The sequence below is a fragment of the Camelus dromedarius genome, chromosome 31 (genome assembly GCF_036321535.1).
Source record: "Camelus dromedarius isolate mCamDro1 chromosome 31, mCamDro1.pat, whole genome shotgun sequence".
In the NCBI taxonomy this organism is placed as follows: Eukaryota; Metazoa; Chordata; class Mammalia; order Artiodactyla; family Camelidae; genus Camelus; species Camelus dromedarius.
In genome coordinates this window covers 15384094-15410793 of record NC_087466.1, presented here as the reverse complement: position 1 = coordinate 15410793, position 26700 = coordinate 15384094, and the positions used below count along the sequence as shown (strand labels likewise).

Genomic DNA, 26700 nt, shown 5'->3' with positions numbered 1-26700 from the left:
TTCTAATGGCTGCAGCCCTCAGTTGGATGAGTCTGTGATCTGTGTCAGTTACCATTCACATTTTGTGCTTGTGTCAGCCTCCGCCATCCACCCTGTGACGGCTTATCCCAGTGGAGACGGCCTGGGCTCTCCAATCAGCCCCACTTAACTTTTCACTGAAAGACCCGGGAGAGTGGGGGAAACTTCCCTTCAAAGCCTTTTCTCTCCACCTCCAGCCCGAGGCTGTGTCATTGAATGTAGGACCTCCAGACCCTTAGCGCAAACAGCCTCCTCTGTGTTTGGAGGGTTTGAACAGGAGCAGAATCCACTCTGCTTCACAAAGGTGTGCAGCCTGTACTTCCCAAAGAAGTTACAGACCTTTAACTAGCTTCTTCCTGTGGTCACCGCCCCCCAAGTGCCCTGGGTGGTTTCCATTCCACTAGGCATCCAACCCTGGCCTCTGGGCATCGGGTTGGGTTTTCTCCTCTTGCTCAGTTTCTTCTTCCTCTTAGCCAAGCACGTCCTGTTCTCCTCGCCTTATTCTGTTCTCTATTTAGACTGTGCGTGCTTGCCTGGCAGGCCTGGCAGGACCGCTCTGCCGCCTTCTCATTTGTCTTAAAGATACCTTTAGGAGATCTAATCTAAACGATCCCAGCCCAGTCCCGAAGATTAGGCTCCAAAAGATCTGTCAAGTGCATACTTCGCTGGCCTACACATGCTGATTTGCATGGTTGCCTCAGATCCCTTAAGAAGACAGTAATTGACTAAATGGTGCTGTATGTTCTCAATCTCGGTGCCAGTTTGGCAACCGTCCCTTCCCCTAAATGAATTTCTCTCGGTTCTCTCCGTTTCATTGGTCTCGCGGCTCCTGACCTTTCTCACCTTCCTTTCTCTGACGGGCTCCCTAAAACAATAGCCTCTACCTAGTGTCTGTTTTTCAGCCTCTTTAGCTCTACAGCAGTTACTGTCTCAGAAGCCACAGATCCCACCCAGCCACTGAATTTAGTGGTTTCTGCCTTGTCACATGGTGCCATTAGTTGCCACATTTGTCTTGGAACTTTCTACTCCTCTTCCACCTGGTGGAAGCTTGGTTTTCCCTCCTATGTCTCCGAGTGCCGTTCTCGCTCTTCGGTGGCTGTCATCCTCTGTGTCAGGTCCTCGAGATGTGCCATCCCCTGAAGTTCCACCCCTAGTTGTCTCTCTCCTCTTATTGGTGATCACGTTCAGGTCCTTGACTTTAACTCTCATTTCCGCAAGGCCTTCCTCCCAGCATGCCCTCTTCACCATCACTGGGACGTCCCATCAGCTTCTCACCATCCCTGTCCCCTGTTCTCAGCACACATAGACTCAGTTGCTTGCGCCATAAGCCACTAGGTGCCAGTTTTGTTTTCCTCATTTCATTTAAGAAACTAGCACTGTCTCTGCCTTTCTAGGCAAGAAAACTGAGTCATCTTCAGGTATTTTTCATCTCCCCGACCATCTCGTCAGTTGCCGGGTTTTCTACGTTGTGTCTCTAGGACGACACTGGCATCTGTGCCCATTTTTCTGTCCCCACCACCTCCCCTCATTGAGTCCTGCTTGGACTGTTGCAGTAGCCTCCTGATGGATTCCTCTGCCTCCAGTTTTCCCAGCTCTAATCCGTTCTCCACAGAGGGTGGAATTCTTCCAGAGCACAAGTTGGATGATGTCATTCTCCTGCTCAGACCTTCAATAGCATCATGACTTGCACAGAATTAACGACCACTCCTGAACTTGGCATTCAAGCTTGGGGTGCCAAGACCCCAGCCTGCCTTCTCACCCATACCCCCTTCTTGTCCCCTGTGTGTGGCCAAGCCACTCAATGCTCACTGAGCATGGGGACCGTGTTTCCCATCTTTTGTGTGAAATAGTGCCTTGCCTCTGGCAGGTCTTCAATGAATGTTTGTCAAATTGAATTAGAAGTGGCCAGGACGATGCCAGTTCTGCACAGTTTCTACAGCTGCTAGTGGAAGCTGTCCTCTGTTGAGCACTTCCTGTGTGCCCAGAACTGTGCTGAATGCCTCTTGACATGTGTTGTCTCACTGAGTCCTCACAATCTCACCATAACTCTGTGAGGTAGCTGGTATCGTCCCCATTTTACAGAGGACACTGAGGCTGACAGTACTCAGGTTTTGCGGGTAGTAACAGATCTGAGCTGTAGACCCAGAGGCTGCCCCCAGGACCACTGCACTACCTGCTTCGAACCATCCTGACTTTGCTAGATTGTGTAGGATCGACGGACTAGCCTAATAATAAAGGTGAGAGAGCTGACTTTCCTGAGGACTTGCCATACCAGATACTATGCTAAGGGCTCAACAGACATTCTTACTTCATCCCAGCAATAACCCATCGTTATACAGATGAGGAAACTGATCAGGAAGCCTGGATTACTTCCTAAGGTCAAGCACCATGTATGTGGCACAGGAAGGCCAACTTTTCCAACTTTTACCTTTAGAGCGGTTGTAAGCCTTCTTTATTTGGGGTGGGGAAAGACTATTGCACCCTTGTTGCAAGTCTAGGCTTTGGAATCAGGTAGATGTGGGTTCAAGCCTAGTCTCCACCCCTCACCAGTGTGAACAAGGCCCTTCACCTCTCAGCATCAGTTCCCTTCTGTATACAGTGGGGATTATTTCTGCCTATCTGCTAAGTCTGTTGTGGGGACACGTGGAGCATGTAGTGTTAGTGCCTGGAGCAGAGTAAGTGTTCATCTCCTATTTGCCATTGTTATTTAGGGGTAAAGATGGGCCTAGGGGTGTTTTTGAGTCTCTTTTCTTCCCTTCTGCACTTTATAATGACATCTTGCTGGTTTCTGCCCATTGAGAGAATCAGGCTCCACGTGGGGTGCCTGACAGATGTCCTAATATCTTCATCCAATTTTTGACTCAGAATGGAGTCCGTGACATGTTGGTTTAGCTGGCACCTTCTGTAAAACCCACTCAAGGCTCCTGATAGGGCCTAGAGCCAGTGGGGTCTGGAACTTGGTGCTGGGCAAGGCGGAAGTACACTGTGCCCAGCCTGGAGGTGATGCGCTCCCACCCACCCTCTAGTGCTTCGTGTCCCCTGGATGGGACAGCACGTGTGTCCTTGTGACATTGCTAAGTTGTACATTGTTCATTCATTCAACAAATACATAGTTCTAGGCCTTGAGGTATAATGGAGCAAGACACATAAGGTTCCTGCCCTCGAGAAGCTAGCATTCTGCGCAGGGAGACAGAGGATCAGTAAGTTCATGAACAAGAAATTTTTCAGATGGTGGTAAAGGCTCTGAAAAAATCAGAACCTGGATGGGGAATGACTGGGAATGACCACTTTAGTCCCAGAAGCCGGGACTAGCCTGTGAACAGAGAGTACGTTGGAGCAGCCAGAGTGTGGAGATGCCCAGGGGAAGTGGTCCAAGAAGAGGTGGGCGGGGCCTTCACTTTTGGATTTTGCGCCATTTGCAATGAGCAAGTAGCCTTTGCAGGATTTTGAGTAGGGAGGTGGAATATCTGGCTCTCATTTTGCAGAGGGGTCCTCTGATCGTTGTGTGGTGGACAGTAGGGGGACGAGAGTTGGATTTGGGGAGGTAAGTTAGGTTTCTGCAGCCATCCAGACAGGAGAGGAAGATATGTCAATGAAATTCACCTGCAGAACTAGGCACTGACTTACTGGTGCGACTATATTAGAAATCGTGTCAACAATATTTTTATTAATAACATTTTAAATAAATGAATCTTGAGTCATTCTAAAGCAAATGCTCAAATTCAGCTGGAGACAACTGCTGAGTGTGTGTGTGTGTGTGTGTGAACGTGTGAGTTTGTGGTGTGTGTGTGGGTTGGTGAGGGGGTGCCCCAAAGCTAGCAGGCTTCAGAAACTCTTCAGGAGAGTGGTACTTTTGATGTAGTGGTCCCCCCCTTATCCGCAGGGAATGTGTTCCAAGACCCCCAATGGATGCCTGAAACCGCATATAATACCAAACCCTCTGTATATACATTTTTTTCCCTGTATATACCTATGATAAAGTTTATAAATGGGCACACATAAGAGGAAATCAGAATTGCCGTGAAACCACTACTCTTGGGCTTCGGGCCATTATTAAGTGTAATAAGGTTTATTTGAACACAAGCACTGGGATACTGTGACGGTCGATCCAATAACTGAGTTGGCCAGCGGGCAGTGTGTACAGCGTGGATATGATGGAGAAAGGGATGAATCACGTCCCGGGCAGGACAGCACAAGGTTTCATCGTGCTGCTCAGAACGGTGCTCAATTTAAAACTTGTTTATTTCTGGAATTTTCCATTTAGTATTTTTGGCCCACAGTTGACCATGGGTAGCTGAAACCATGGAAAGCGAAGCCGTGGATAAGGGGGGGGACTCCTTGCATTTCCAAGTGTTCATGATGGACACTGGGGCATGTCTTTAAATGGGCTTCTCACGTTAGTTCATAAATTTCAGAATGCTCAATCTTAAAAGCCAATGTATTTTTGGAACAGAATGCTGATGAGTGTCTTATTTTTTGCACTGTATTACATCTTGCACTTGCATGTATTTTTAGTGCTGTTGGCCATAATTAAGGTAGAGTCCTCAGCTGAGCTAATTTCGAGTCCCTTGTTTTAGCCTCAAGTCCCCGTTCTTGGTTATCTTGAGAATATTTGTGGTTGTGATCTATGCGATCTGTGACTTGGTGGCATCTGTTGCAGGCTTGGGGTCCTCTTCCTAAGGAAATAAATGGATGCCCGATGCTTTATTATTACAGCAGTGATTAGCGAGCACTCAGCACACATATACCTTCTTTCAGGTTGGAAGGACAGATTGTTTTTCTCTTTTGATACGAAGTATTCTGTCGATAGCTTTATTAAGGAATTTTTTTCTTGAGTTATGTGAGTTATTTCTAGACATTGAGAAAACTGCATTTGTCATTTTCACTTAAATGTGGAGGTTACACATAAAGCAGTTTTTAGGTCACATCTAACACATTTTAAGGCGACGTTCTTTCTGGTGCAGCCGTTAACGGCCAAGCCCAGCCCTCCTGCTGTGTCCTGTGGCACTACCTCTGTTAATACTCTTTGGGCCTCTATCATTATAAAGCAGATGTGTATATCAGGAGAGATGTTGATTTCAGAGTAAATTTTTCTAGAAAAACAGAAGCTGGGAAAAAAAAATAAAAGGAAAACCCAAACTTGGCTTGGTGCTTGACGAGACAGCACTGCTGTGTGTGGGTGCGTGGCTGCAGGCACCCGAGGCTCAGAAGCGCCTTTTCTCTCCATGGGGACAACTGGCTGTGCATCAGGGATGTGGCCAGGAGGAGCAGGCAAGCAAAGTGTGGGCAGGCTGCATGTTCTTTTATTAGCATCCTCATTGCGCTGCATCTCATCGAGCCCAGAGCATGAACCATCCTGGGCCTCTAAAATCTGTACCGTTTCCTAGTTAATTACCCCCCCCCCCCCGAGACACCAAGCAATGGAGAAAGAGTTGCTCTTGTGAGTGGGTTGAGCTCTTTCTGTGGGTGGCTGTGGACTGACCTGGTGGATGGATGTTCTTGGGTCCCCGAGCTTGGAGTTGCCCTCCCAGCATTGAACGCAGCTGGTCATGGATAGAAGTTACCTTTCCTCGCGTGATCCATTTCCCAGTCCCCCATGAACTCGCTCCTCCGAGTCTCCGCACCACGTTTCTTGGATTATTTTTCTTGGGTTTGTCCAAGGCCGTTTGACCGAGAAGCAGCAAGGTTGGGATTCCTACGGCTTGGGTTGCAGAGACCAACTTTGAACCAAAACCCAGCTCTTCTGCCTGCACCTGCACTCCAGTCATCATAACATGGTTGACAGGAGAATGTCGAGGCCATAGGGCAAGCTATTCCATAGCCCCAGTGCCACAGGATAGTTGTATCCATCTCATAGAATTGTTGGCAGGATTCAGTGAGGTAACCCCTGAAGTACCAAGCACAGCACCTGACATAGTGCTCAGTAAATGGGCACTGTTGCTGATGACAGAGGTAGTGGCATGCATTCTCTCTTCCTCATTGCTACTTCTCTGAGGACAGGAACTGGGATTTCCTTAACTTGAGAGCCTCCATAGCAGAGCTTTGCAACTTGGTGCTGTTGACATGTGGGGCTGGACAGTTCTTTCTGTGGGGAGTTGTCCCGTGGATTGTAGAATATTGAGTGGCATCTCTGGCCTCCATCCACTAGATGTTAATAGCACTCCCATCCCCAGTCATGAAAGTCAAGAAAGTCTCCAGACTTTGCCAAACATCCGCTGGGGGTGGGGGTGGGGTGCAAATTTGCCCCTGGTCCAGAGTCTACAGGTAACTCTCGTGGGATCACAGGGTTTTTATATTCTCCCTACATAGAAGGGGTATATATCTATATATTTATTTTCTTCCTTCCTCCCCCCCTTCCTTCCTTCCTTCCTTCCTTCTTCCTTCCTTTCCTTCTCTCTTTCTTTCCTTTCCTTTCTTTCTTCCTATCTGTCTATTTATCTATCTGTCTAATCTGTCTTACCTGTCTTATCTATCTCACACTTACTCATAGAAGGTGGTCAGAAAATATAAGCATACCTTGGAGATACTACAGTATTCACTGCAATAAGGTGAAAATTGCAATAAAGCAAGTCACACACATTTTTTCGTTTCCCAGTGCACATGAAAGTTATGTTTATGTGATACCATAGTCATACTAAGTATGCAGTAGCATTATGTCTAAACAAACAATGTACATTCCTTAATTAAAAAACACTTTATTGCTAAAAAATGCTAACCACCGTGTGAACCTTCAGTGAGTCGTAATCTTTCTGCTGGTGGAGGGTCTTGCCTCCACGCTGGTGGCTGCTGGTGGTTATTGAAGGCTCAGGAGGCAATTTCTTAAAATAAGACAACAGTGAAGCTTGCCACATTCATTGATGCTTCCTTTCACAAACAATTTCTCTGCAGCCTGCCATGCTGTCTGATAGCATTTTACCCATAGTAGAACTTCTTTCAAAACTGGAGTTGATCCTCTCAAACCCTGCTGCTGCTTTTAGTTTCTATAGTCTTCTAAAACCTGTGTTGTCATTTCAACAACCTTCACAGCATCTTCACCAGGGGTAGCTCCCACCTCGAGAAACCACTTTCTTTGCTCATCCATCAGAAGCAGCTCCTGAGCTGTTAAAGTTTTATCACGAGCCGGCAGCAATCCCGTCACACCTCCAGGCTCCACTTCTAATTCTAGTTTTCCTGCTGTTTTCCATCACATCTGCAGCTCCATCCTTCACTGAAGTCTTGAACCCCTCAAAGTCATCCACAAGGGTTGGAATCAACTTCTGTCAGACTCCTTTGAACTCTTTCTGTGAATTGCAGATGTTCTTAATGGCATCTAAAATGGTGATTTTCAGTTTACTTTGCCCAGATCCATCAGAGGAGTCACTGTCTATGGCAGATGTAGCCTTAGGAAATGTGTTCTTAAATAACATGACTTGAAAGTAGGGATTACTCCTTGGTTCATGGCTGCAGAATGGATGCTGGGCTAGCAGCCATGAAAACATTAACCTCCATGGTCCATCTCCATCAGGGCTCTTGGGTGACCAGGTACGTTGTCAGTGAGCAGTAGTTGTTTGAAAGAGATCTCTTTTTCTGAGCAGTAGGTCTCAACGGTAGGTTAAAATATTCAGAAAACCACGCTGTAAACAGATGTGCTATCATCCAGGTTCTGTTGTTCCATTTAAAGAATGCAGGCTGGGTAGATTTAGCCTAATTCTTAAGCGTCCTAGGATTTTTAGAGTGGTAAATGAGCCTTGGCTTCACCTTACAGTTGCCAGCTGCTTTAGTCCCTAACAGGAGAATCAGCCTGTCTTTTGAAGCCAGGCACTGACTGACTTCTTCTCTTCAGTTATGGGAGGCCGGAGGAGAGGGAGAGAGACAGGGGGATGGCCAGACGGGGGAGCAGTCAGAACACATATAACATTTACTAAGTTCACTGTCTTGTATGGGTGTAGTTTGTGGCACCCCCTAAACCATTAAAATAGTAACATCAAAGATCACTAATCCCAGATCACAGTGACAAACACAGTAATAATGAAAAAGTTTGAAATATTGTGAGAGTTGCCAAAATGTGACACTAAGAGAGAAAGTGAGCAAATACTATTGGAAACATGGCGCCAATGGACTTGCTCGATGCAGGGTTGCCATGAACCTACCATTTGTAAAAACAGACAAAAAACCCTCCCAATATCTGTGAAGTGTGATAAAGCAAAATGCAGTAAAATGAGGTATGCCTGTGTTGGTTGAAGTTTGAGACTTTTGAGAACAAAGGAAAATTCTGGCAACTCTTTCTTTAGTTAGCAGGTAGACTCTGTCTTATTTCCAGGTCAACAGAAATAGTTTCTTTGCTGTAATTCTGTGCCCATCACCCGTAGCTTTAGAGTTCCAACCAATTACAGATTTTTTTTTTTTTGTACTTTCCTTTCCTTAAAGCAACAGTAGCATCAGCTCTTTAAATATCACCACCCTTGATGAAATGGTACTTTTCAGGATGATCTGAGCGTTGCTGCTTGAAGAGGACAGGGTTGCATTTGGTGACTGTCTGGTGGCTCTGGGGCCAGCTTTGGATCTAACCTCTCAAGCTGTGATTTACATTGTGATCGATTCCAGAATAGCACAGACGTCAGCACTAATTTGCTGTTGCTTTGAAAGTCAGAAGGTTGGCTAATGAAAATTCTCGAAAAAGAAAGTTGTGATGCTATTTCATAGTATCTATTGAGGGGGTGGTCTGTTCATTTAAGAAATACAAATTGAAAGCTTACTTACCATTGACACTAGCAGTTGAATTGGCCTGAGTGTCTACATGAAAAATAAATAGAATACAAATACACTAGCCATACCTGCTAGTGTATTTCTTTCACAGAGATCCATGGGACTGCTGTATTTCAGTTGACTTATTAAAACCAAGAGGATGGGAATAGTCTTTAATCATTGTCTGAAACCTGTACCTTGTCTTGAAATTCGTAGTTCACCATGATCAATGACCCAAAGGCACCAGTACCAAATGGCTTGGCCAAAATGCCACCGGGAACCAAATGCTGGGGACAGTCATATTATGAGTTTTAAATGCCTGGACTGTAAATCACACGTACTTTCTTCTAATTAGCACCACACTTCTCGATCCTATCTGTACGTTAGAATCACCTGGGAGCTTAGTAAAAATGTTGTTGCCGGGGCCACACTCCCACTGTGTCTGTCTCTGGATGAGTGGTCTGATTGGGCCCTGGATACCACTCTTTTTTAACTTATATAAAAAATAAAAACAGGGAAATATACACAAAATGTTATGATAACTCACAGAGAAAAAAATGTGACAATGAGTGTGTATATGTCCATGAATAACTGAAAAATTGTGCTGAACACTGGAATTTGACACAACATTGTAAAATGATTATAAATCAATAAAAAATGTTAAAAAAAAAATAAAAACAGTTTAAGGTTCATAGCAATATTAGCAAGAGGTACAGAGGTTTCCTGTATCCCCCAAGCCCCCACACCTGTGCACAGCCTCCCCCGTCATCAACATCCCCCAGCAGAGTGGGATGTTTGTTACAGCTGATGGACCCACACTGACACATCATCATCGCCCAAAGTCCCTAGTTCACCTTAGGGTTCACTCTTGGTGGTGGACATTCTGTGGGTTTGGACAATTATGTAATGACATGTATCCATCATTACAGGATCACACAGTCTTTTCACTACCTGATGCCCGTATTTTTTTTTTTTTTTTTTAGAAAGCTCTGCAGGCGATTCTAATATGTAGGCAGGCTGAAGACCAGGGAAGTCCTAGAAAGCTTCAGTGACCTTCCCCCTTATGTCCTCACCCTCCAGCCTCAGCCCCCAACCCCATTATTGTTTATGGGATTGTTTCTACAAGCCGGGTTTGGTCACAGCATACTTACTGCAGCTTTTTTTAGATGTAATCTTTATTTATTCTAAAAAAAAAAAATTTCTTCAGCACCTTTAATCTGAAGAGCCCTTAATTGCTGTACTTAGACCTTCTAAACAGTGAACTTTGGTTGAGCATCGAAATTGCGGAATGAGGAAGTTGGATCCCAAGTGATGGGGCAGGGCTAGTGCATCGTCTCTGGCGAGTGCCTGCAGCTGGGGGCTGCACACCTCCCCATTTCTGGGCCCCATTAACAGGTGACCTAGAATTGCTTTTTTGGGATGAAGAAGCAGTTGGCTTTGTACCCACAGCTGCGCATGTTAAACGTTAAAGGTCTCTGTAGCCTGCCTTCCATGCCTCAAGTTTTTGAGAGCCACCTCCCATCCGATCAGCATGCACCCACATAATTGTTCTCCTGCAAGGCTGCTGGCTCTGTGTTCGGGCACAGAGAGCCGTGGCCTCTCTTGTCATCCCTGACTCTTGTCAATGCAGGCGGCTTAGTGACACGGCGGTGACTCCTGATGACCGAAGGACCAGGGACCCTGTCTCTGGACCACGTCTCCCTCCGTCGGTGGCTCAGGTCTTCTCCAGCCCACCCACCAGAATGAAGTCAGGAGTAAAGGAACTAGCAAAGGCCATGCCACGCAACCCATTTCATCTCAGGTTTTTTAAAAAAAAAAAAAAGTGTGTTTGTAGGTGTTTTGTCTAGATTTAGGTAGAAAACAGTCTGGGGACAGATGCAAAAATTTGTAGCCCAAAGTGAGATTTTAAAAAAGATGTATTTCTGGATTTCAGTCCCCATTGGCTGATTTTCTGTGAATAATCAGGATTTGTTCTAATGTGAATAATAGCACAGAGCAGAGTTGTACTATTTCAAGCAAGTGTTTTAGACCTGTGAGGCATGTGCCCGTCACACCGTTGCAAGGGTAGTGATGATTTTAAAAACCAACATGATAACAGTAACGATGGACATTTCTTGAACCCTCATGATGCTCTGGGCACTGTGATGGCGTTCTGTGGGTTATCTCACTGAATTCTCATAAGAACTCTTAGAAGTAGGTTGAGAATTATGCCCATTTTACAGACAAGGAAAGTGAGGCTCAGAGAGTGCACACGGCAAGTGAGTGGCAAAGTAAGATTTTGAATAGAGCTGCGCAACTCTAGGTGTTGGCTTACCTGGCTGCCTTTCGGTGTGTGCAGGGAGCTGTCACACCACTGCCACACCAGCCGTTGTCTCTGGGCTGGCAGCTGTAGGGAGAGAGATCTTCTGAGCTGCTGCAGGGAACTGACCTCTTTTAGGTAGGGAAGTAGTCTGGGGCAGCAGAAAGCAGAACTTTCACCTGCTGGTAAGACGCCAGTGCTCGTTGACAACCAGCTCCTGGAACCCTGTTACCAAGGCAACAGAGATGGGCAGCAGTGGGCTCTGCCTTGCGTCCCTCCGTGCCTAAGAACCTTTGTGGGCTGTTGCGCTGTCCCTGCCCTTTAGCAGTCTCAGTGTTCGTGCCCAGGCTGCCAGTCACTGAGGGAAGCTGCCCTGGATAAGAACTGGTGTCTCCACCCATAAGTAACTGCTTCTGGGAATGAGGCAGGGGTGTGCGTTATGTGTGTGGTGTGGGTGCGTACGTCCATCTTGTGGAGAGAGCATCCTTCCGGCCTGTCGTCAGGAGGTCACGTTACATTATTTGGGGGATACAGTCCTGAGAGTTATATCAGGTGCATTGTCCATCTCTCTACCCCAGCTCTCTACTGAGACCAACCAAAACCATTTGTTAACTGGATGGTTACTTAAGCTCCCTGGACCTCCGTTTTCCCCATTTATAAAATGAGGAAAATAAATTGTATCTGTCTCATAGAGTTGTGTGGGAACTAAAGAGTTAAAACATGCCCCGCTTTAGGGCAGAACTGGCCATAGACCGTCAGTTCTCCGTAGGTGTACGAGTTTCCTCTTGCTGCTGTAACAAGTTACCACAAATACAGTGGCTTAAAACAACACAGATTCATTACCTTAGCCTTCTGGAAGTCAGAAGTCTAAGGTGGGTTTTACTGGGCTGAAAGCAAGGTGGACAAGGCTTCACTCTGGAGCCTCTAGGACAGAATCAGTTTCCTTGCCTTTTTCAGCCTCTGGAGGCCGCCCAAATTCTTTGGCTCATGGCCCCTTCCTACACCTTCAGAGCCAGCATCATAGTGTCTTCAAATCTGATTCTGACCCTTTTCTATTATCACATCTCCTCCCTTCCTCTGCTTCCTTCTTCAAAGGGCCCTGGTGATTACATTGGACCCACCCAGATAATCCGGGACAACCTGCCCATCACAGAATCCTTAACTTCATCACACCTGCCAAGTCCCCTTTGCCACATCTGGTAACAGGTTCCCAGGCTCCAGAGATCAGGATGTGGACATCTTGGGGGAAGGGCTTTTTTTGGCCTATATAATAAGCGTTAGCTGTGTTTATAAAGTGAAACAGCACCAGCCTGGCTGGCTTGGGAATGGGATAAGCAACATTTGGGTCAGTGTAGTCCACTAATAATACCGGACACGTGAAGTGTTAGCTCAGTCCTGCGGCAGGACCTTGGTGCCCACTGTCTTCCCTCCCTGGAGCTTGTTACCGTCCAGAGCTTTGGATGGCCAGAGCCTTCTCATCCTTCAGGTGTCACCCCTCCGAGAAGCCCTCCCTGACCACCCGTGCTGAAAGCAGGCTCCTGATCCACTTCCTATATCATGGCGTGTCACCCTGTCTCCTCCTATGGCATCATCTGTAACCGTTTAGTTTGTGTGTCTGCCTAGTGCAGTCTGTCTGCCCTCTGTTAATGTCAGCTCCCAGAGGGCAGGGACCTTGTCTGTCTTGTCCGCTGCTGTTCCAGTGCCTGGAACAGTTTCTGGGGCAGACTGAGTCAGTCAGTGAACGAAGCCGTGTAGGCACAGTGCCGGGTGTTGAATGCTCATGCTCTCCTGTTGTGGTGGGTCCTTTCATTACCATCCTGCCTCACAGAAATGGAAGCTGAGGCTTGGGGAGGCTGAATCATTGTCTCAGGTCAATGGCGACAGAATTTGCACTAAGATCCGCCTGCTTCCAGGGTTCTTGGTCCTGTCCGCCTCCCTGCCTCATGACCCTGATGTTCTTAGAAGCTACTTGAGCCAGCTCTGTTGCCGGCCAAGGGCTCTGGCAGGCCCGTGGGCTTTGCCACAGTCCCTGAAGGCAGCTTTACAGGCCCACGCGCCGGCCACCTTGACGTTGGTTTTCTTCTACCCAGGTCTGTTGTGTCAAGTCTGGACTCCCCTGCCAAGACTAGCTCCATGGAAAAGAAACTTCTCATCAAAAGCAAAGAGCTGCAAGACTCCCAGGACAAGTGTCACAAGGTATTTATTTCCGCAGCCGGCCTCCCTCCCTCCTCCTGGAGCCTCCCGTCAGTACATGCCGAGGGAGCCGCCCGGGGCCGCCGCTGGCGCTGAGCCACCTGATCCTTCCCTCGCCGAAGTCAGCTCAGAGGGACATGAATTCGGGCCTTGACGCTGCCGTAAACCCTTTAAGTCTTACCCAGAGGAGGCCCTGGATCTAAAACGGCCCGTTGCTCGGCCTGACCCAGCCAGATGTCTGCATCTTCCGGCAGGTGGCGCGGGTCATCACCTGTGGCCGAGCTTCGTCCCATCTGCATTGAGTGATGCGAAGTCTCTCTTCCTAGTCTCTTAAAACTCCTGCCTGTGTCACTGCGGCCACTGTGTTGATTATGCTCAACGTCTCTTAACACTCACTGTTCCTGCCCAGGGGCAGCTCTCTGGAAGCTCATAAAAGTCACTACTTGCCTGGGACTCCTGAGAGTGCAGACGAATACATAGCTCCTTGCCCTGTCCTGGATTTGTCCTCTAGATCTTTGCAAGGAGATGGGGGGGATCAAGATGGATTTGGGATAAAATTAAAGTGACATCTGCAAAAAAAAAAAAAAAAAAAAAAACCAAACCAAAAAAAAAAGGCAAACAAGTGATAAAAATGCTGATTGTGGCTTCCTTGCTCACTGGGTTAGAGAAGTGATCAAGTGTGAACGGAGCCTTGTATGAGAGGAGTGACTTAGCATTGGTGACTGTCCTTGCGAAGAACTGTGCGCCCCCGGGGCGAAGAAACCATGGTATTTCCATCCCAACCTTTGGCAAATTAATCCCAGCCCAGACCACCAGGTGGTTTCGGAGGCTGCTTGAGATGTGATTGCTCCTAACGAACCCCCCACGGGCCTTTTTAACGTGTCGATGTGTCTATTTCAGATGGAACAGGAAATGACCCGGTTACATCGGAGAGTGTCAGAGGTGGAGGCTGTGCTTAGTCAGAAGGAGGTGGAGCTGAAGGCCTCTGAGACTCAGAGATCCCTCCTGGAGCAGGACCTTGCTACCTACATCACAGAATGCAGTGTGAGCCTTCCCCAAAGTCCCCTTCCCTCGGAGGTGGCACTTCTGTTGTGTGTGTCTCATCCTGTTCCATGACAGCTTCATGAGGCACGTCACAGCTAGTGGCAGTGTGCAGAGAGGGAGGATGCCCGAGCGAGATGTGTGATCGGCAGAGTAGTTAGTGTGAGCCAGGCGTGAGATCCCAGAGGAGAGAGGTTAGGCTCCAGGAGGTCCAGGGAGGCTGTGGAGCCTGGAGACGGGCACAGACGTCATGGCAGAGCCATGTCTCCTGTCCTAGCCTCCTTGGTCTTCGTCGTGTCTGACACAACCAGCCTCCGGAGCCGGACTCCCAAATCTTTAGTGTGAGCAAATGTGTTTTGAATCCGCCCCCAAATTAATTTTCCATTCCTTAGAGCCAGCGTAGCAGCAAGGAAACTCAGCCTTAAAAACCTAGACCCTCTGTCATTCTTTACCATGTGACTTTTTTTTGTCTTTTCTTTCCTTCACAAGAGTAGCCTGTCTTCTCCATTGTCTTCGTTAACAGTTTTCATTCAGGTGTTTCTTAACGTACCCAATTCAACAGTCTTACGAAGTCAAATCACATTTTTCTTCCTCCCCCCCTCCCGCACGGGAGAGGAAATCTATAGAACGTGGCTGATTAAGAATAACTTCTATGTTTCCATTCCAGATTTGGCTGCCTTTCAGTGGTGGGTGAACTTATTCAGCTATGTATTTCAGATATTTATTTCAGTGCCACTGAAGCGTTGAGGGAACCTTATGGATGAAAGGTGTCCAGGAAACGTAAGCCAGGAGGTGGAAATAGACTGCTTGGAGTCTTAAATGACACCTGGGCAGAGAATGAAGTCATTGCTACTTTGAAAGAGGGATCTATACTTGATGGTCCTCGAATAACCGATATTCCAGAAAAAGACTCTGTAGCCACCCCAGTGGTGGTTCAACGGCGAAGGGACCTTACTAGTTCTTAAGCCTGAAAGTACAAGTAAGTATGTGCTAGGGCAGGTAGGAGATAGGTGGACGCAGTTACAGCCGGGTCCGTAAGGTCAAGAGGCTTCAGATGACTTTTCTTGAACCAAGGGGTTTTACAGGATGAAAACTGGAATCAGTGACCAACCGGAAGTTGCTGACTTTGGTCCATCGACCGAAACCGCCTCGGCGTCTGCAAAGCAGCCAGCAGCTCCCTTAATGAATCTTTTCAAACAGAGCAGGATCCACAGGGCACCCCTATTAAAATTTTTGCTTTCTGCAGAGCTTAAAGCGAAGTTTGGAGCAAGCACGGATGGAGGTGTCCCAGGAGGACGACAAAGCACTGCAGCTTCTCCACGATATCAGAGAACAGAGCCGGAAGCTCCAAGAAATCAAAGAGCAGGTATGACCCCCTGGCCGGGAGCAGGGCAACAGCTCAAACCTCTCATTTCAGCAGAGGCATATTTGAGGGACGGAGAGAGGGAAGGTGGGGTGCCAGTGAGGACAGAGGTAGAGTTATGTATGTGGGTCACTTGGAACTTTTAGATTCCCCACTATTTATATAAATGGCAGAGTCCTCGTTCCAGTGCCTTTTGAAGGCTGTGCCCCACAATTGCCACTCTTTTCAACTAAAGGTGTAGGTTTAGAGCAAGGATGGGCAAAAAGCTGCCAGTGGGGACGAGTCTGGCCAACCACCTGTTTTCCGTGGCCATGAGCTAAGAATGATTTTTGCATTTTTAAATGATTGGGGGGAAAACCCAAAAGAGGATTTCATGACGTGAAAATTACATGGAATTCAGATTTCAGTGTTTATAAATAAAGTTTTATTGGAACATAGCCACACCCATTTATTTACCTATTGCCCTGCCTGTGGCTGCAACCCAACAGTGAGTAGCTGTGGCGGAGGCCACGTGACCTGCAAAGATGAAATTGCTTCCTATTTAGCCTTTTACCGAAAGAGTTTGCCAGTCTCTGCTTTAGACAATTAAAATTTTTTAAAATATATTTTTGTAGCTTTTCAGATGCACTTTCAGTGTTTGAGAGAAGCCAGGATCATTCATAATTTTACTTACGTAACGAAATATTTTGGGAGAAGAGTTTGAGCCATTAAGACCGAGTCAGAATTAACACAGCAAATCTGGCTACAGAAAGCCATCCCTTGTGTTTGCAGGGAAGAGAAACCAGACCTTTAAAAAGCCTACTCTTTTTTTCCCCCTCTCTAAAAGGGTTTTCTTTCTCAATGGTTCATTTTTATTTTGCTTCATTGTTTCCTTTTTAGCATGGGTTTTTTTTTTTTCATCCTTTGAAGAAACTGTAAATAGAAACTTTAATGAAGAGAATGCAATGAGCAATTGGAGAGCTGAATTATCAGCTGCCAGGCAACTCTCATTCATTTCAGCAAATCTAATGGAAACAGTGATGGAAATGAACATTTTTGTCTCCGGGTAGTGCAAACTTAGCCATCTGGGTGGTGCTAAATGCAAGAAACTCCTCCAAATAATTTTGATTCATTAACTGTTCTTTAAAGAAAGAATTACTGTTTTGGGGGTTTGTTGACATAATCTCATTATTACCTTAATATTTTTTTTTAATGATTGGCTAATATCCTCTTTGATAAAAATGTTCTAAATAAACATGCATAGGAAATAGTGCAGTAGGGTTGTCAGGCTTCTGAACAACAATACTTTTTGAAGGTCACGCATAATAATTTGAAAAATCTGCTTTGACAGTTGACTCATTACCCCTTTTATCATAGTTTTCATCCTAAAAGTTTCGAGAGGTAGGCTTCTTTTTCACCCCTTATTCAACATGTTTGGAAATTTGCTCTTGGTGACATCCTGGGGAGATGAAAGCTGTGTTTGGCCACCAGAGGGAGCAGCTGGTGTCCGTGAAATTCCACAGAAGCAGAATTATCAGGGCATTTTGAAAAGGTATATATGCTGGTGGTTGAGTTCAAAGAAATCTCCTTTATGATTCATACCACAGTTGGCATCCATGTAGAGTTTTAGATTTAATGATTTCTGAAAGTTCCATTTCGGGGGAAGGAAACTTCTCCATTTCAGATTTTATTTCTCATCCCAAGAAGGATTTATTAAAATGACTTCTGGTAAGTTTGGTGAGAGCAGAATGTATGTAATCCAGGAAAAAGCGTTTGCTACTTTTCTTTACTTTTTGCTAGGAGTTTACTAGCAAACTCCCAGTGTTTGGTCTGTAGCCTGTTGGTTCCTCCCAGATTTGCCATTTATTCTCTACTCTTCCTCTCAAAGCAGATTCCTGTACCGCTATTTATTTTAAATAGTTGGCTTCTACGTAGCTACCCGCCATGGCGTATTTGGATTTGGTTTGAAACAAAAACACCTGGGAGTCTCACGTGATAGTCTGATTCAGGGGCTGTTAGTAGCAGTCGCTGATTCCCCTCCCCCCACCTCAGGAAGGGAGACAGAAGTCCAGGTGACATGGAAGGCGTTTGTGTTCCATGATTTCTGACTGAACAGGACCAGGTCTGATCCTTCCTTCCCACAAAATCCTGCAGCTCCATTCAGAAGAATGACTTGAGGCAGGACTCAGAAGTTGTCCATTCCCCATCCTGATTCTGTTCAACTGGGACACGCGGTCAAGTCCATGCTGAGATGCGGACAGCTCGCTCGCTCTCTCTCAGCCATCCTTGGAAACAGACCTGATTCTCTTCTCTCAGGTTTTTCCTGAATTAGGGATTTGGTTAGCTGTTGGATATATAGGATTTCCTTGACATGTCCAGTGTCACTAACAGTGGCTCAACAAATGAGGTAGAATTCTTTCTGATGCTTGTAGCAGGCTGGGTGCCCCAAAAGCTCAGATGCTGGCAGAGATGTTGCCTGATACTCACCTTTCTCCCCCCGGGTGCTGACAGCTCGAGGAAGAGAGATGTTGGAGGGGAGGAACTGCGCTGTGCCCTCGCTTTTGATGAAACGCAAAAATTATGTTCTCTTCTTGCCGACGTAAGTTTAATAAGTCAGAGAAGGGTACCCAAGGGTAAGAGGTGACCAAGCTTTCCCTCCACCTCTGCTTCCTCTACAGTTTGTGCCTGTGGGCAAGGCGGCTGCTACTTCTGATTTTTTAAACATTTAAAATCAGAAAAAAAAAGTTGAGCTTTTAGGTAAAAGATGCTGTTTTCATAGATAATGTTTTTGTCCTTATATGAATGTAGTTGTAAAACAGAATTTTTAATATATTTTTTTTTAATGGAGGAAGGGGTCTAGGAAGGCCCAGAGCCGTGAAAGTCTTAGTAAGTCATAACGCAACCTTGGCTGAGGGGTCTAGAAAAACCCCAAATAGGGGATGTACCGTTCCACATATTTGTCTCATGTTCCACTTTGTGAGTTCAGGTAATTGTTGAGTAGGTTACAAAGACCTTTCAAAGCCCAGCACCACCTACTTAGTGTGCATTGTCCAGAAAACCTGGTACCCCGTGACTTGGAGGATTGACCTTCAATAACAGTACAGTTGGTCCTCGATATCCAGGGGTTCCATATCTATAGATTCAACCAACTGGATTGAATTTGGTCCTGGAACTAAATCCCGTGGATACCGAGGGATGACTGTGTGCTTCTGAGTAGAAGGGAGAAAATGAGACCATGCTCCACTCTGCTCATTCTTCCCCTTTCCCCTCTACCAGTCATACAGGGACAGATGTGCTTACATGAAAACCATCCATTTTCATAAGGACATCACCTCCACTTTAGTGTGCACTGGGGGGATTGCCTGTTACAATGGGATGAAAGATTTACTTTCTACTATTACTTAAAAAAAATCAATGACATTTTATTGCTTGAAAAGACAAATCCTTGCTCAGTTGATACCTCTTCATGGGAGAGTGGATCTTAGAGAAAAAATTCTTTTTTCTTTTCATTTTGTATCTCCTACCCACCCATCCTACCCCAGCTGCCTTGGATTGGATAACGTTGCTCATTCATAATCCTTATATGTATAAGCTTTGCTTTTACTAACAATATTTTCATGCTTTGCTCCCAAATTTTCAAAACCATTGCCCATTTCTTCTGGTAAATCCACTTCTGGAAAACCTCGATGCAGATGTTCAGTTTTGATTTTAGAAACTCACATTGGAAAAGGTTGGACTGTTTGGATCACTTTAAAGGCCTGGCTCAAAGGGAACAAGATAATTCTTTCTTCGGAGTCTTTCTCACAAGTTATTTTGACCAGAGCCCGTGTTTTCTGACCTCTCCAAATTCCAGGGTGACTTACATTTCAAGAGCAATGTTAAGTTCATCATTCAGTTCGGGGCCCAGAAAAATTAATGGTGAGAAACTGACATGATGAGTTTCACCTTCCAAGATTCTCTCCACTGAGATTTCCAATGACCCCCCTGTGTCTCTGAAAGGTTAATTTTAAAACTCGCACCGTATCTAATTGTGTTAGGCGCACTTCTAAAGGACAGATCTATATAAATGATTACCCTTGGAGGAACGCTCCACGTAAGCAGATTATCCTGGTTGTTTAAAGCACCCCCCCTTTCAGCTCTCCCGTGTTAGAGGCCTTAAGGTTCTGTGCTGCTGGTACAGTGTTATTTGCTCAAAGGATCTTTCTGCATACAGGCACATGTATTCCAAACGGTGTTACTAGTGACATGATCTCCATGAAAGCAGCTTAAAGACTGAACGTTCCTTCCTCCCTCCCCTTCCCCGTCTCTCTCCTCACCTCTTCTCTAGGTCTGTTCTCTGCCGATCGCTCCTCAGTGTGTGTGTGTGTCTTCCCTCTGGGGTCCACGTTTCTCTGTCTTCACGCCCTGTCTCTCCTCACCTTCCTTCCGTTGCCCACATCTTTAGGAGTACCAGGCTCAGGTTGAGGAAATGAGGCTGATGATGAACCAGCTGGAAGAGGACCTCGTTTCGGCCAGAAGACGGAGTGATCTCTACGAGTCAGAACTGAGAGAGTCCCGGCTGGCCGCCGAGGAGTTCAAGCGGAAGGCGACGGAGTGTCAGCATAAACTGATGAAGGTAGCCACCTCCCCGCCAGGAGGGTATCTTGTGAGGTGGAGTCATGGATGACCTAACACTAAAAAAGGGAATGCTAGCTTTGTGGGTGTGTGTTTGGAAAATGGTGGGGTGCCCTGCAAAGCTCCTGGTCTTAGAGATGATAACTTACATATTTATTCATTTTATCATCATCATCATGATTTTGGCCACAGAGACCAAAAAGGTACAGCGGGAGGTATTGTCTTGTAAGACTTTTAGGTTCCTGAGATTTCCCAATATGTTGTATCTTTTAAATTACAGGCTAAAGATCAAGGGAAGCCTGAAGTGGGAGAATATTCCAAACTGGAGAAGGTATTTTCCATTACTGGTGTATTTAGGAAATTTAGTCAACACTCTCCTAAATGTCACTCCTCATGGCCCGTCATTGGTTAAGAAGACACTTGCAATGAATAGAGAACACTCTTCCACCCTTATTTTGATGGTCAGTCTCCAGACGACCATCTTTAGCTTCAGCTATGCCTCTAAAAGCGATAAAAGGCACTTCATTTTTCTGTCATGCCTGCTCCCGGTAACATACAAACCTAGATACTTAGTAAAAACACAGGTGAAAATTCTCCCTGTTTTAAGATACCCAGTGACTTTGATTCTGTTTTTTGTCATCTGTGTGTCTGTTACTGGTTCTAGAGAAACAGTCCACATGGAGGTTTGCACTGGAACATTCACAGGCTTCTCTGATAGGCTTCTGTTCTTCCTCTCCATCAGTAGCTACTGGGATACAAAATAGAAAGACCCCACAGAAACCTCAAGAAAATAGGACTGTAATAAATGTAGCAGGTCCTTAACACTGATTTGCCTTTTGCTTTATTTCCTGGGATTTTAATTACAGATCAATGCTGAGCAGCAGCTCAAAATTCAGGAGCTCCAAGAGAAGCTGGAAAAGGTAAGCCCCCGGTGTTTTTTTTAGGGGGGATCTTACACCACCCCATCTCCAACTACTATTCCTTACCTTGTCCTGGAGCATGAAAGATCAAAGAAACAGAATTAGTCACCCTAAGCGCCTAGGAAAATGAAGGCGGAGTGAGCCATTACCTGAAAATACCAGAGTTCTGAAGATACTTTTTCCTTTTGAGATGTGTCAGCAGTGTGGTTGTGTTTTGTTTTTTTAAACCAAGCTTGGAGGGAGGGAAATAGCTCAGTGGTAGAGTGCATGCTTAGCATGCACGAGGTCCTGGGTTCAATCCCCAGTACCTCCATTAAAAATGAAAAACAAAACAAAACCAAGCTGTGTGAGACTCTGAAACCAAAGTTCTGATTGTATTAGGACAGAACCCAACAGGCCTGCTCCTCTCCCTTCAGGAGGCCAGGCTCGCCATTTTGCACATTTGTGAGAGAAGCCTGTGTCATTCATGACCCAGACTGCTTTCAGTCAGAAACGACCATGTTCCTGTGCCTTGGAAGGCTGGAGGAGGCCAGAGTGCTCGGGTGGCTGGGGTTGGTTGACAGCATCCTGTTTCTGCTAATGGCCCTTCCTTTAGGTGAACACAAGAAATGCTCAAGAAAGGACCAGAATGAATGTGGTTCTGACACGTGCCTTTCACGCCGAGAATGTTTGTGAATGTGTTTACTAGGGCCCTTCTTCCTCCTCCTTTTTAAAAAAATTGTTATTAAAAACATACAGCATTAAATGTACTATTTTAATCATTTTGAGAGTCCGGTTCCTTAGTGTTAGGTGTGTTCCTCTTGTGGGAGAGTAGATCTCTAGAACTTTTTCATCTTGTAAAACTGAAACTCCTTGCTAGACACCACTATCTCCTCCCTCCTTCCCAACCCTTGGTAACCACCTTTCTACTTTGTTTCTGTGATTTTGACTGCTTCGGATACTTCCTATGGGTAGAATGATGCAGTGTTTGTCCTTTTGCGATTGGCTTATTTCACTTAGCATGATGTCTTTGAGGTTCATCCACGTTGTAGCATGTAGCGGGATTTCCTTTTTAGAGGCTGCATAATATTCCTTTGCCTGTATGTTCCTCATTTTCTGTATCCATTCATCTGTTGCTTTCTCATACAGTCTTGAGGTCACTGCTGGAAGCCTGGATCTCCGTCTTTCAGCCAGAAGTTTGTGTGAAGGTTCATGTCTCCATCTAGAACCAGGCTCTCCTGTAAAAGTGGGAAGTCGCCCACACATCTCAGCCACAGATATAATTTAAAATTTTCCAGTAGACATGTTAAAAAGTGAAAAAGAAACAGGGGAAATTATCTGAATGATACAGTTTATTTAATCCAGTGTATCCAAAAATATCACTGCCATGTGTATGGATATTAAAACATTTTTAAAATGTGTTAAACTTAAGTTAAAATTAAAAATTAATTTCCCAGCCACACCAGCCACATTTCAGGTGCTCACCAGGCACATGTGATGATTGGCTCCCATGTTGGATGGTGCTGGTCTTGCAGCTGGAGTTCCCTTGCAGGTTTCACTTTTTAAAATTATAGTTTAAAGCAAAGGAGTATGAGCTTGTTGGTTTCTTACACTCATATCGTTACTGTGATGCTAGAAGAGATGCAGTATAGTTAAGATGCCAAGAAAAATTAACCTCAAAAGCGTTCACTGTTTGGGAGAGTATAGCTCAGTGGTAGATGTGTGCTTGCCATGCACAAGGTCCTGGGCTCAATCCCTGGTCCCTCCATTAACAAAAAAATAAATAAATAAACCGAATCCCCCCCCGCAAAAAAAGTTAGCAAAAAAAATTTTTTTTAAAAAGTAAAGTATATTGGAGGATTATATAGGTTAGAAAAGGGGGGGTTGCTGTTTTTTTTTTTAAACCTGAATTTATGAGCCACCATGAACACTGGTAATTGTGCCCTTTGATAGGCATTTATTTGAAAAAAAATTTTTTTTTAGTTTTGATCTTGTTTTCATATGAAAGTTGATAGTAAGATTCCCCATAGGAAAATAGCAAATGAGATGATTAAGGAGAAAGTTAATGCTTCGAGGTAAATACACTAATACCTGGACAGATAAATCCTACACCTTTTTGCTCACATTTATTATGTTGTATTGAATCTAAGGTGCTAATGATTGTCTGATGCACTACTATCTTATGTGCCCCAAGAAAGAAAAACAGTCAATTTTAATTGCAGGATGCATTCAAAATTCAGTGGTGTTGAAAATATATATATATACGTTTAAGTTAAGTGTACCTTAGAACAGGTGAAATACAGAATAAGATGAACGTTTATATGTTTCAGAAAACAGATATAATGTATCTCCACCTCAGTGTGGCCTGAGCTTTTTCTGTTTATAGGAGACGTTCCCCATCTTTTCCCACGAGTAACTGTGGCCATCTCTCATCTGCTGCTTCTCCTTTCAGGCTGTCAAAGCCAGCACAGAGGCCACCGAGCTGCTGCAGAACATCCGCCAGGCCAAGGAGCGGGCCGAGCGTGAGCTGGAGAAGCTGCAGAACCGTGAGGACTCTTCTGAAGGCATCAAAAAGAAGCTGGTGGAAGCCGAGGTGAGCGGACGGACCCTGGTCCTGGTGTGGCTGGCCTTTGGCTGTGCCGAGAGGGCAAGAAACCACGGAACCACCCTGGCTTGTGTCTGACCAAACCGCATTCCTTTCCGCCAATCCCTCTGAAACCTGAGAGGCTTGGCGACATTCTCCCCAAAGGGGAGAGAGATTTGTCACAGCAGCTCCGAGCAGAAAGATGTTTTGATGAAAACCTTTCCTTCCTGTTTGTTTTCCTCTGACTGGCTCACTCGTGGGAGGATTCTTGTTGGTCTGGATGAGCTGGAAAGCCACCCCTGAGATTTCCTTTTTCCTCCTCCGTATCTCTTTTCTCCTGGCCTTTGCCCCCGCAGTGCTAATAACATATTAATTGTCAGGGCTCCAGCTGTGACCTGCGTGTGTTGACAACTCCCAGATCTGTATTTTTGGGCCTCTTCCTCCAATTCTTTGTTGTTGTTGTTGTTGTTGAAACCAGTTACACAATTATACAGGCACACACACGAGTGTCTTCTCGTAAAACACTTAGAACTGAAGAATAGTGAATAAAAACTGACGTCTCCCCTTGACTCTTTTCCGCCCGCCCCAACACCTTGGCGGTCGTTCTGCAGAATGGATGTGCCGTAGTTGACTTAACCGTCCCCCTGTCCTGGGCCTCCTGATTTTCCGTATCACAGTGTTGGCGTGGACCCTCCTTGGCCACGTCTCTTTGGGGCCACCCTCCCCAGCGATCTGGGCAGTGTTTCCCACGGCTCCCCTGACATCTTGATGGGGTGTCTGAACAGTGCCTCAGATCTAGAATTAACTCAGCATCTTCCCCCCCGAGTCTGGGTGGCCTCCTCAATTTCCTCATGCTGATCAGGGCCACTGTCATTCATCTGGTCCCCCACTCCCCACCGCCTCCCACCCTGGCTCAAAACCTTGACATCATTTGCCTCCCCTTGGGCCCTGCATTCAGCAAGTCGCTCAGCCCTATAAATCTATACACATTGTCTCTCCCCGCTCAGCCCCTGCTGCCCATTCCCGGAGGCCTCTCCTGCAGCCCAGGCCCTCTTCCTCTCAGCTGAGCAGATGTCATAATTTCTTGGCTTTCTGCTTCTAGTCTCACCTTCCTCTGAATGACCTCAGACAATGTCAGATGCTCAGATTTACAACATAAGGCTCCTCAGAGCCCCCTGCCCCACCCTACGCCTTTCAGGGCTTCCCTCTGTCTCAGGTGCGCCCCTGAGCCTCGTAGATACATGTGACTCTCTCACCCGCACATGCGCCCCCCTCCCCTTTGCTCCTGCTCCTTGGGTGCACCTGATGCTGCAGCCACTGTACCTTCCAACTGGGGCCTAAACCCGGCTCTCAACCACCTCCACGTTTCTGCGAATACTCCCGCCATGTTTGAAAGGCCTTCCCCCACCTCTCCTGCCCTTTCCGCTCCAGCCCGCTCTATCCCCACCCTCTCCAGAGCTCACATCTCGGTGACTCCTCCCCTCACCCATTCAGTGAAAAGGCCCCTCTCCTGCCTACAACGTCCCATCCCACCACCCTCTAGACCCATTTGCTTCACGGCTCTTCCCCCTCTTAATCTATATTATGTTTATATGTGTTTATCTTATCTTTCCCAAGGGCAGGAATTCTGTCGGCTTCCCCTTTGTATCTTCCGTGATGCCTAGTGTGGTACTTTGCAGATAGTAGGCGCTTGGTAAATATTTGAATGAATGAATGCACTCTTGTAACCTACAACACGCAAGTACGACTCGAATGACAAAACCCGATTCTCTTCGCTGTCGTTTCGGGCGCCCGAGACTTCTCTTCCCGCCTCGAGTGTACGCTTCTCGAGGGCCCTCTCCCTCGGTGCGGGCGCTGTGCCCGTAGAGCGGTTTACTCCATTAAAACTCTCTGATTGATTCACGATCTGCAGGAACGCCGCCACTCTCTGGAGAACAAGGTAAAGAGGCTAGAGACCATGGAGCGTAGAGAAAACAGACTGAAGGATGACATCCAGACAAAATCCCAACAGATCCAGCAGATGGCTGATAAAATTCTGGTGAGCAGGAACCAAAGTGGGGAAGTTGCAAGCTAACAGGTTAGAGGTTGCAGAGGGAAGGGGGTCCAAAGGAGAATCAACCACCGTCACAGGGGAGGTGATCGCCAAGCAGGTGAACCAGGAGAGGTGGCTTTAGTGGGCGCCACATCAGAGACTAGTGTGAATAACCAAAGGTTGGACATTCCAGCACTGGTAACAGATCCAACAGTATGGTTTTTTTTTTTTTTTTTTTCTGCTCTATTTGCTACTGCCTGACTTCTTTTTAGCATGAACGTGCACGCTCTGTCATTTCCGATACATTTTTACAGGAGCATTTACTTACTTCTATCAGCAGAGTTTTGTATGGCCGTTAACTTCGCAAATGCCCGTTTAAAAAGGTGTGGGATTCAGACCTTTAAGACCAACACCCGGATTCTTGCTTCTGCCGAAGGAAGAAATTAGTCACGCAGACTTGTTTTTCTCGGAGTAGTATTTGTCAGAGAGCCCTGTTCACCCACTCACTTTCTCTGCTACAGTTGGTTATTATTACTATTATTTTCCATTCCCTTACATGTAGCAGATCTTTTTTTTTTTAGGTTTGTCATCACGATGGTTCTGTTTCTGGCTCTGATGACCAAACTAACTTAACCAAGGAAGGCTCGGGTGGTACCTAGAGATGTGTTGGAGTTTTGCCCCTGCCAGGGTGGAAGGCGGGTGAACCTTTAAAGGACTGTCCTTGGATTTCAGTCCCAAAGCCAGGAATGTGATACCGTTTTTGGAGCCTGTCCATAGGAGTAGTTGCTGTTCTCCACTAGAAAGGGGCAAGGTGGTGAGCAGGTCACTTTGCATCTCCCCCCGCCTTCTCTCTCTCTGCATCACTTCTGGGAAATGAGTCACCAGCAACTATATGAGCTCAAGAATGACTGACTTAGAGGCTTATGCTTAATACCAAAAACAAAAACAAAAAAC

The 26700-nt window shown here is 46.1% G+C and overlaps 1 protein-coding gene across 1 annotated transcript in view; it reads left to right on the top strand.

Annotated features, from left to right (window-relative positions):
• CIT (citron rho-interacting serine/threonine kinase) overlaps window positions 1-26700 on the top strand; it is a 148041-nt gene that overhangs the window by 61103 nt on the left and 60238 nt on the right. The window contains exons 11-18 of the mRNA XM_031442804.2: window positions 13132-13237; window positions 14135-14278; window positions 15522-15641; window positions 20062-20232; window positions 20512-20562; window positions 21098-21151; window positions 23583-23723; window positions 25627-25752. Of these exons, the coding sequence (XP_031298664.1) occupies window positions 13132-13237; window positions 14135-14278; window positions 15522-15641; window positions 20062-20232; window positions 20512-20562; window positions 21098-21151; window positions 23583-23723; window positions 25627-25752 (913 nt within the window). The remainder of the gene's footprint in view (window positions 1-13131; window positions 13238-14134; window positions 14279-15521; window positions 15642-20061; window positions 20233-20511; window positions 20563-21097; window positions 21152-23582; window positions 23724-25626; window positions 25753-26700) is intronic.